Source organism: Neovison vison, chromosome 1, assembly GCF_020171115.1.
Source record: "Neovison vison isolate M4711 chromosome 1, ASM_NN_V1, whole genome shotgun sequence".
Lineage (NCBI taxonomy): Eukaryota > Metazoa > Chordata > Mammalia > Carnivora > Mustelidae > Neogale > Neogale vison.
In genome coordinates, this window is record NC_058091.1 from 295,885,527 (window position 1) to 295,897,540 (window position 12,014).

A 12,014-nucleotide genomic window follows, 5' to 3' on the forward strand; every position below is an offset into this window, starting at 1 on the left:
CAGCATAAGGTCTAAGGAACGGGGAGTAAAAATTTTGCTAGTGGGTCACTAGTGATAATAGTGAGAGATGCCGCTCCCATTTCCACTCCTTAATTCTTGGACCTGTGAATCCTGAAACAGCACCATTTACTGGACGCTGATTCAGAGCACATGAAGCCTTCAAAAGAAACCCATCCCAGCCCTGCAAGGTATCAGTGCCTAGCTGTCACAGTATCAGGGTCTTCAAAAGGTCACTCCATCATTGTGTCAGATCAGCTGCTTTAGGATCACGGTAAGACCAGTGAATTCCATGAGCATTTACCTATTGCCACACTTGTTTTGATATGAAGTGATTACCTTTATCAGAATGAATGCTGTGCAGAATACCAAGATAAGGGATAAGACATTCTATAAGTCTATGGATGGTAATTTTGGCAGAATTACTGTGTGCCAGCTAGGCAAATCCATACCCAGAGTAAGCATCTATTCCAGGAATAAAACAGAAAAACAAAGCAACAACAACAAAAAAATCGTCCCTGCCAGGATGGAAGCAGTCCAGTGTAACTGAACAACCACCAGGAAGCTGGATGATTATGAGGTAATGATACTGGAAGTTCAATGTTGGTCTCTACTGCTGGTACACTGGGCATTCAGCAGTGACTATAGCCAGACAGTCCTTAGTGAGTGAGTCCACGTTGCTGAGCCTATGCATAACTTCCATTCCCGCCATCCTGGCCACTTTGTTCATGAGCCCATTAGGAAACGACAGGACTGGCTGAGAATCGAGATTGGTATACACAAAACAGTTATCCTATCCACCTGATTATGAGTCCAGTCTGCTGAAGTCACCCCGTGGTGAACATTCACATGGGACATAAATATTTCCACGTTTTTGCACATTCACAGTGGTGTACCCAGATCTCTCTTTCCCAAATCCCCTTGTCAACAATTTTCCAATAACGTTTCTTCCAAGTTCCTGAATGTCCAGCCAAACCATTAGTGACAGCTCATGAATTGGTATATAATCACAAATCTGGCCATTTTTCGTTCCAAATAAGTAAACAGGCAGGTGCACTGATGGAAGCTCTGTCCATGGAGAGGCTTATTCTTCACCATTGCCCTTCAAAAATGTCCCAGAAGGGGACTGTAGTGCTACAGCTGTCCACTTTACAGTGATGATTGAATATCATACAGAATTATCTCTAAACCAGGCCCTAGACTCTTCTTTTTGGGTCAACTGATTGAAAGATCTCCTCATGAGGCCATAGGTACAGGCTGGGAAAGAGAAGGAAGTGCAACACGAGGAGGGACCATGGGCATTTGGCCACTTCTTCCTGTAAATTAACTTATGCTCCCAGGGCATGTGCAGGCATGATGGCACCTGTTTTGATGAGTTGCTGCTGTGCACACTCAACCTTATGGCTTGTGGGGTCAGATAACATGCAGTTCATGAGTGGTAGCACAGGCTGCATGGTAAGTTGGTGGCCCATGGTTAAATATTCAGTTTCTAAGGCCAGTATCAGGCCAAGAGCTGCTTCTCAAAAGGATATTATATCCAGAGGATAGTAGGTCTCTGCTCCAAAATCCTAAAGGCCAGGGTTCACCTACAGGAGCCTGTCAAAGCCTCCAAGCAACATCTCCCTCTGTCACTGACACTTCAAGCACAGTTGGATCTGTTGGATTATATGGCCCAAGTGGTAGAACAGCTCCCACAGCAGTCAAGACCTCTTGTAGAGTTTTTTCAAGTTCTGGGTCCCACATAAAACTAGCAGCTGTTCAGGTGTTAAAGAAAATGGATGGAAATAATATACCCAAATGAACGAATATGTTACCTCTAGAATCCAAAGAGGACCACAAGGTATTGTGCTCCCTTTCTGGTTGTAGGATGGCAGATGTAACAATTTATCTTTCACTACAGGATAGGCTTGGGATCCCACTGGGCCCACTATGTAACACACGTCAGATAAAACTCCATCGATTACCTGACTTCCACATACCTCTACTCTTGTTGGCAGATCACACTGATTTTTTGAGTCTCCTGGAATCAATAAGAATTCAGAGCTAGTGTCCAGTATTCCCCAAATGTCTGATTATTTCCTTATTTTCAGTGCACAGTTTGGTAAAAGACATAGGTCCATTTGGGGAAGGCCAGGAGAAAGACTTCCTATCTATTGCACTTCTAGGAACACCATGATCAACTAGCCAATGTCTGAGTGAGTCTGATTATTCTGACCACTGCTTTGACTCTACTACCCTTTACAGTAATGCTGCTACCTTCCTTCAGGCATCTGAGTGTTGCCACTTGGCTCCAGACTCTCTGGGATCCAATCACTCCCATTACATTTAGATGTCCCATTTCAGTGACTGCATAGCTTCCCATGGTAAGCTATGGCCTATAAAGAGGAATGATCGCAGAGCTCTTCAATGATGCTGGATTCCCACACAAATTTATTTCTTCCAGTAGTGGTAGGTTTATTTTATGGACCCTTTCAGCGTGGGTGTGTATGTCTTAAAACATTGCAGAAATAATTTAAATTTTTAGCTTATTTTGAGTGCACTTTTTTTTTCTTTTTTTTCAAATTTCTTAAAAACAAATAACTGTTTTGGTAGCCTGCAACCATGATGCTGTTGATACTGTACAAAAATGATACTATTGGAAAATAACAGCATTTCAAAACATTATCTAGGATTTATTGTGTTATCAGGGTTTCATTCAAGTTTAGAAGAGGCAAGTAAGTTCCATCCAGGGAGGGAGGACTACTTGGTACATTGAGAGCTAAAGAAAATAACTATATTTGGGTACTCATATTTCTTTAGGAATTTTATGTGGCCTTTGTTCTATAATAGATAAGCAATATTCATAACATTCCTACTTTATTTTGTTTTCATTGATCCTATAAAATTGTTGAGTTTCAGGTTCATGCATAAGAGGTTATTTATAGTTAGGTTATGGCATAATAGATTTTACTATTGATTTCTATCAACTCTAAATGTATAATTTAAAATTAATAATGTACATGACTAAAAACCCCAGTACTTTAAGATAGTATTTTTTTTGGTTTTTTTTTTTCTTAACTTGCATCAGAAAATAAGTATTGTGAATTTTCATTTTCAAAATGGAATCGTATAAAGACCTGCTTTAAAATATGTGATGTGGGGGCGCCTGGGTGGCTCAATGGGTTAAAGTCTCTGCCTTCGGCTTAGGTCATGATCCCAGAGTCCTGGGATCGAGCCCTGCATTGGGCTCTTTGCTCAGCAGGGAGCCTGCTTCCTCCTCTCTCTCTGCCTCTTTCTCTGTGATCTCTGTCTGTCAAATAAATAAATAAAATCTTAAAATAAGATGTGTGATTTTATGTAACATTATTCTTTTAAAATTGCATTTAAATGAGTATATAGAAAATATCATAGCAGGAATTAGAACAGGTAAGAATAAAACATAAATCTAAATTATAATCATTTTAATGTATAAATGACTAAAATAATATTATCATTTTGTTGCAAGTATTTTATTTATTCAAAACATACTTATTCTGAAAATCTTGTAAAATTCAGTATTTCCAGATAATGTATATAATCTGAAAACCTATAGCTAATTTAATTTCTCTCTGGACCCCATATTCAGTCCCAGCAGCACAATTTTCATATGGAACTTTCCTTGAAATATTTAAAATAAAATATAAAATCATTCAGAGAAAAGTGTTGTGATTATGATTACCAGGCTGGTTAAATACTTTTCCAGACTTCAAAATACTTTAAATGAAAAGAGAATGTTTGAAAAGTGAACGGTTTCCACAGGTATTTGAATGTAAGTAAGATAGAAAAATATATCTCCCACACCTACCACTGTTGCAGCCTACATAACCTACAAGAAGAAAGATCTCTTCCTGCTCCCGCAACAACACACTAACCACCACTTGCAGCCGATGAGAAACAGTCACAACCTCAAATTTTTGTTCTTCTCCAACAGACTTTGGTTTAAAACAACCTTCCTCGATCTTCTCCTCAAACTTAATAAAAGCTGACTTTCCCTTTGTCTCCTCAGATTTGCCTATGGCTTGCCATAGTTTGCTTGTCCTGAATTAGAGTTCCTCTGCTAGTCCCAAATACATTAATTTTGGTAATAAGGTACCTGGCTATTTTTTTAGGTTGACATACTATCATTATGTTAAATACATAGAAAACTGATAAGGAAGTATACAGAAAAAATTAAAAATAATTTTAATTCATGTGTATGTATGTAAAATTTCCATTGGCATTTTTCTCAAGTTGTTTTTTTTTTTTTAAGATTTTATTTATTTATTTGACAGAGATCACAAGTAGGCAGAGAGGCAGGCAGAAAGAGAAGGGGGAAAGCAGGCTCCCTGCTGAGCAGAGATCCCGATGCAGGGCTCCATTCCAGGACTCTGAGATCATGACCTGAGCCAAAAGCAGAGGCTTTAACCCACTGAGCCACCCAGGCGCCCCAACATTTTTCTCAAGTTTTAATTTAAATTGCAGTTTAGTTAACTTGCAGTGTAATATTAGTCTCAGTTTTAGAATTTAGTGATTCAATACTTTCATAAAATACCAGATGTTCTTCACAACAAATGCCCTCCTTAACCCCCATTTTACCCCTCCCCTCATCCACCTTCCCTCTGGTAACCATTAGTTAGTTCCTTATAGTTAAGCATCTGTTTCTTGGCTTTCCTCTCTTTCCCCCTCCATGTTCTTTTATTTTATTCATTAAATTCCACATGTGAATGAAATCATATGGTACACACACACCCACATCTTCTTTATCCATTTAGCAGACTATGGACATTTGGGCTCTCCCTATAATTTGGTTATTGCAGATAATCTTGCTCTAAACATCAGGGTGCATATATCCCTATAAGTCGGTATTTTTGTATTCTTTGGGTAAATACCTGATAGTGCAATTGGTGAATCATAGGATAGTTCTATTTTTAACTTTTTGAGGAAACTCCATACTGTTTTCCAGAATGGCTGTGCCAGTTTGCATTCCCACCTATATTACAAGAAGGCTCTCGTTTCTTCACAGCCTCACCAACACCTGTTGCTTCTTGTGTTGTTGATTTTACCCATTGTGACAGGTGTTAAGTGATATCTCATTGTAATTTTGATTTGTATTTCCCTGATGATGAGCAATGTGGAGCATTTTTCATGTGTCTGCTAGCCATCTGTATATCTTCTTTGGAAAATTTTAAATTGGATTTTTTGTTCTTTGGGTGTTGAGTTATAAGTTCTTAATGCAGTTTGGATACTAACCCTTTATCAGAAATGGCATTTACCTTTCCTCCCATTTCGAAGGTTGCCTTGTAGTTTTACTTATTGTTTCCTTCACCATACAGAAGATTTTGGTTTGATGAAGTCACAATAGTTTACTTTTGCTTTTGTTTCCCTTGCCTCAGGAGACACATCTAGTAAGAAGTTGCTAGAGGAAATGTCAAAGAAGTTACTTCCTATGTTTTCCTCTAGGGTTTTTATGGTTTTAGGTTTTTCATCCATTATGAATGATTTTATGTATGGTGTAGAATGCCGTCCAGTTAAATTCTCCTGCATGTTGCTGTCCAGTTTTCTCAACACCATCTATTGAAGACTGTCTTTTTCCCATTGGGTATTCCTGACTTCTCATTTGAAGATTAATTGACCATACAGTTCTGTGTTCATTTCTGGGTTTTCTATTCTGTTCCATTGATATATGTGTCCATTTTTGTACTGGTACCATATTATTTTGATTACTACAGCTTTGTAATATAACTCAAAATCTGGAATTGTGATTTCTCCAGTTTTGCTTTTCTTTTTCAAGGCTTCTTTAGCTATTGGAGTTGTTTGTGGTTCCATAAAAAGTTTAGGATTGCTTGCTCAAGCTCTGTGAAAAATGCTGGTCATATTTTGATAGAGATTACATTAAATGTATATAGATTGCTTTGGATAGTATAGACATTTTAACAATATTTTTTTCTTTCAATCTGTGAGCATGGAATGCCCTTCCATTTTTATGTCATCTTCAATGAAATCCTAATAGTTTGAAAGAAAAATACCAATCTTTCTCTTTTATATTTTACAGTTTAGTGGGCATGGTAAATAATTTCACCAAATGTGTGAGTACTGAAATGTGCTTTGTAATTACACAGCTGGTATATCTGTTCTAATCTAGAGAATCAGAGAAGTGCACAAAAGACTTATGTACTCTGTAATAGTACAGATATGCCAGTAGGTATGACTGGCATAGATATATACCAATAGAACAGATATGTCAGCTGTGTAATAGTACAAAGCCTATTTTAAGTGAGTTATGATAAATATTTAGATAGGAAACAAAGCAGAGAAGGGAAAGAGTATTAAAGGGTAAGAGGAAAATATGCAAACATCAAGTATGAAAGCTGAAACAGGCCCTCTGAAAATGAAGAAGATAGTACAAGACAAAACAATAAAATTGGTCTGTACAGAATGATAATGAAGTGGGTAAAGGTGGCAGAGATGCCTCTGGAGACGAGGATGAAATTATGGAAGATGTATAAATAAGGTGATAGAGTCCAAACAACTAGAACAATAATAAAAATAAAGATTATTTTTAAAAGAATACTATGTCCTTTTAATAGAATAAGTTTAGATTAAACACATATACAGTGTGCCCAATATAACACAAAAATTTGCATGAGACTAACCCAGGTTTGTAAGACTTTAGATTCATGTTTCTGTTGCACCGTAACTTATTGAAGAATTTTATGTTAAGAGGTAACATGACCAGACTTTTAATGTAAAAAATCACCTTCTTTAGAATGGAAAATTGTCTGGAATAGAGCAATTGGGGAGGCAGACGTCCATTAGGAGATTACTACAGTGGTCCAGATAAGACATCATGGAAGACAAAACCAGGTGACAGCCGAGATGGAGACATACAGATGAGTGGGAAAGAGATTTCAGAGAAGAAAAGACTGCATTTGATTATTTTAGCTTTGGAATTAAAAGTAAAGAGGAATAAAATCTAAATCACAAGTTTGTTATTTTGGCTACTATAAAAAAACACTAAATAGTCAAATAATTCAAAGATGGAATGGGACCTCAAAGAAATAGGTGGATGTAATGGGAATTGTGAGTATATGATGAAAGACAACATACAGGGATAGGCTAGATAAGTATCAAGTTTCAGGGGTACCTGGGTGTCTCAGTGGGTTAAAACCTCTGCCTTCGGCTCAGGTCATGATCCCAGGGTCCTGGGATCGAACCCCACATTGGGCTCTCTGCTCAGCAGGGAGCCTGCTTCCTCCTCCCTCTCTCTCTGCCTGCCTCTCTGCCTACTTGTGATCTCTGTCAAATAAAATAAATAAAATCTTTAAAAAAAAAAGAATCAAGTTTCAGAATAGTGTTAGATTTGAAAAAAAAGTTAAGATCCTTTCTAATTCCTAAATTTCTATGAATATATGATCTATTTGTTTTACGTACTCAATGGACAGCCTCCTTTTAAGATAGGTATGTATCAGAAGAAGAAAGATAATTTATGAAAAAAGTAATTATATGGCCAGTGGAAAGGCCCTGTTTTTTTTTTTTGTTTTTTTTTTTTTTTGTATCAATTGGATTTTAAATATGCCTATAAATATGTTGACTTCCAAAAAATGTGAGAACATCATGTTTGAAAGTGTACTTTCCCGAAGTCATACAGAGAAGAATCTTTGAAATTAAAATTAAAATTCTCTCTCTGTTTGATGTCTCTGAAGACAGAGCCTCTGATGCTACAAACAATATCATACTGAAGTGAGGTAAAATCAGTTTACAATTATGGTGGTATTCTAAACTTATCAACAAAAGTTCAAAATGTCTCACATCATCTCTTTGAGTTGAATGATGTTAAATTTAATCAGGAGTATATCTACCCCAATTCTAGATTTATGGATCTTTTTTTCTTGTTTATGTACATCTTTGAACCATTCAAAACTTTGTTTCAAAAGATATATTCATTTTTATCTATCTTTAAATTTAGCCCCTTATGATGTGTAAATATAGTTATTTAGCCCCTTATGATGTGTAAATATAGTTATTTAAAATTTTTGAGAGTGATAAAACTGAAATGTTTAGTATTCTCACACTGAAAATTAAGATAACCATTGTAATCATTGTTTCCATGATATTATGGAGATCCATTGATATGAGCCAAAATTAATTTTTTTCTGTAATAACAATGCATGTATTTATAGAACTTTTCTTTTCTGCCTCTCTGAAGCTTCACACTGACCAAGATAAAGGAGATGGAAATTTAAAATACATATTAACAGGAGATGGGGCTGGCAGTCTATTCGTTATAGATGAAAATACAGGAGATATTCATGCTGCAAAGAAACTAGACAGAGAAGAAAAATCCCTATACATTCTTCGTGCCAAGGCTATAGACAGAAAGACTGGGCGGCAGGTGGAACCTGAATCTGAATTTATTATTAAGATCCATGATATCAATGACAACGAACCAAAATTCACTAAAGACTTATACACTGCCAGTGTTCCTGAAATGTCTGGAGTCGGTAGGTATATGTTATTCCACGTAACGTCTTTGTTTGTTTGCTAAGGTGATTATTACAGACATACGGTTAATGTATTTAGCCCCTTCCAAGATAAGAATTATATATAACTGAGGTACTCAATAAACATGTTGATTGAAAAAAATATTATATATATCTGAAGACTACTATTGAAACTATCTCACTTCTAATTATTTTCAATTTTAAATATTTTAATAATTCCTGCAATGTTGTAACTTATACCTAATGATATCCAAAATATGATCTAAATGATATCTAAAAATATGATCTAAAAATATGATGACTGAGAACAGTTATTCCATTGCATTTCTTTTTTTTTTTTCATTGTATTTCAACCAACATCTTTACCTTTATTCAACTGCCATTCAAATGGCAGTCAAGCTGAATGTATTTTTGCCTGAAATAAAAAAGGGATATCAAATAGTGTCAGCAGTTTTGGACAGTTTTGGACAGTTTTGCTTGCATTATTTTGCATAACAACTAACCTTGCATTTGACAAATTTCTTTTGATCGTCTTATTTGATCACTGAAAGAAGTTCATGTGGAAGGCATGGGAAATAGTACTTTAAATCCCCATTCTGTTAATTAGGAACTCAGGATTCTGAAAGATTAAGTAACTGAATTAAGATCAAATAACCTAGTAGCATAATAACAATATGCCAAGTCTTTTAATGTTATTTTAGCTGAGTTCCACTACTGAATAATATTTTATTATGCAAACTGAAAAGATTGTTTCATTTTTAAGGGTCCTCACAATTTTAAATACTATTTGTTATTATGCAATTTTTACCTGCATGTGTAAGTTTAGATTTGTTAATGAGATAAGAATTAAGTCATAACATGTTAAAAAAGAAGTGATATAAACTTACTATAATATCCAAATTATACAACCAATTTTCAAAACTTGATAGTTTAGTTGAATATTATTTCAAAATCAGTTTTCAGTGATTAACTTTGAAATTATTATAATTAATCATGTTTCAGTCTAAAATGGTTTCTTTATGAGGAAAACCAAACTTATATCTACCTTTACTGAGTTAATGATACAAAATTATTTCTTAACTATGTGTGTCATCTAGCCAGAAGAACCAGGTGTTTGTAAAGAAGTTATTTCCTCTCAATGCACTTGAAATCTTATCTGAGAAAAGTACAGTTCAGTTGCCTTTTCAGGTATTCATTCTAATAATATGAAAGAGAGTTATCAAATTAGACAGGAGTCCTATGAAATCAGAAAGCCTAGGATGAAATGTGAGTGGTTGTGTTTTCTTTAACATTTTAAAATATCTGCTAGCCTGGTATAGTTCCATGGAAAGTACTGGATAGGTTCATATAGGTCGACCAGTGGGCTAAGGTAAGTATGTATCATGATCCCTTAATGACTTATATTTGAGATGAAGATACATTAAATTTATACTCTCTATTTCAACTTCCTACTGATGAGCATTCTAAAGTAGTTTGGTTTCCTGATTAAGACACTTTAACTTTTATAAAACATTATTGTTTAGTCTGTTTGTATGTTATTTTCCCAGATAGATTTTTAAAGATTTTATTTATTTATTTATTTGAGAGGGAGAGAGATTGAGAGGAAGAGAGAGTGTGAGCAGGGGGAGAAACGGAGGGGTAATGAGAAGAAAAGGGAAAGAATCCCAAGCAGATTCTACACTGAGGAATTGGACTCCATCTCAGGATCCTGAGACTATCATTGGAGCCAAACCAAGAGTCGGATGCCTAACCGACTGAGCCACCCCCAGCATCCCTACTTTGTCAGATATTTTGACAATAATACAAAAGCTTTCATTTATCCTTCTGGAAATAGATTTTATATACCTATAGGAATAAAAAGTAGAATTTTGATGACAGGTATTTGACTATGACACATTTTGATAATAACTGACTTAGAGTTGAATAACTTTTAAACTTTTTTTGAAATTACCTCATTTCAAAAACCAGAATATTTACTTATCAGACTGTTAATATTGAAAGCCAAATAACCTGTATTTTCCCTGTATTATTTTGTGCTGTTTAATGGAATATTATCTCTCTACTCTGTATATTCCTATCATCTACCTAATTCAAATATATTCTATTTCATTGCTTTATTAATATTTATCAAGTATGTAATAAGAGTAGCTATGGAATAAGTACTTGAATATTTTATTAAAAATAAAAGACTTACGTTGTTCAATACCCATAATAATATACAGAATACATAAATTTATACATGGAAGAAGGCCTGCAGATTACCTTTTCCAAAAAGCCCTTCCTGTAAGGCAATCTATATTTCATTTATATAAACTTTAAATTGTGGGCAGTACAATTTCTGGTTATTGCAAGTCTTAAAAATGAGAATTTAGGTCCTTGTCAATGGCACTTCCTCTGTGTCTACAATTCCAACAAAACTGAAAAAAGAAGAAACATATAGAAGGTAGCTATATTGCTCTGGTTGCAGCTTTTCATATCAATAAAAGAAGATTTAAAAACTACCAGTAAATCTTGGGGCACCTGGGAGGCCCATATGGTTAAGTGTTGACCCTTGGTTTTGGCTCAGGTCACGATCTCGGGATCCTGGGTTGGAGCCCTGTGATGAGATCTGCAGTCAGCTCAGAGTTGGCTTAAGATTCATTCTCTCTCACTCTCTCTCTCTCTCTCTCTCTCTCTCTCAAATAAATAAATAAATAAATAAATAAATAAATAATAAATCAAAACTACAGGTAAATCTTGACCCTATTTATGCAAGATAGTTATTATTATTACTAAGATTGGCATCACCACATTAATTTCTTCCTGTTTGACCCACAGACAGACTTCATATGTGATTATTTTTAAATATCAATGCATATATTATACACAAATACACACACACATACACCCACACAGAAGTTTCCCCTCTTCGAATAAATAAGTAAAAATCAGCTCAAAAGAGGTAAACCAACTTGCCCCAAAACACACAATTTATTACTATACTAGTTATAAAAAGAGAAAAAAAAAGGTTAATAAAAAGGGAAAACTAGATAATTTTAATGCTTTAGTATTATTCCCCACTCTAAAATACTTGTGTTCATTATGGAAAACTTCTAATTTTATGAGATTCTTAGTAATTCCTCAAAAGAAGCAGTTTTCTTTTTTAATTTAAATTCAGATAGCCAGGGACCTGGGTGTCTCAGTGGGTTAAAGCCTCTGCTTTCAGCTCAGGTCATGACCCCAGGGTCCTGGGATCCAGTCCTGCATCGCATCAGGCTCTCTGCTTGGCAGGAAGCCTGCTTCCCCCTCTCTAACTGCCTGTCTACCTACTTGTGATCTTATCTCTGTCAAATAAGTAAATAAATAAAATCTTTTAAAAAAATTCAATTAGCCAACATATGATACATCATTAGTTTTTGGTATAGTGTTCATTGATTCATTAGCTGCGTAAAATGCCCAATGGTCATAACAACATATGCCCTCCTTAATGTCCATCACCCAATTAGTTACCGCACAGCATTTTTTCTTATTTTATTCTTT

The 12,014-nt window shown here is 35.2% G+C and overlaps 1 protein-coding gene across 2 annotated transcripts in view; it reads left to right on the top strand.

Annotated features, from left to right (window-relative positions):
• The window catches only part of CDH9 (cadherin 9), a 134,293-nt gene that overhangs the window by 90,870 nt on the left and 31,409 nt on the right, over window positions 1-12,014 (top strand). For both annotated transcript variants that reach the window (XM_044233456.1, XM_044233465.1), the window contains exon 3: window positions 8,201-8,495. In XM_044233456.1, the coding sequence (XP_044089391.1) occupies window positions 8,201-8,495 (295 nt within the window). The remainder of the gene's footprint in view (window positions 1-8,200; window positions 8,496-12,014) is intronic.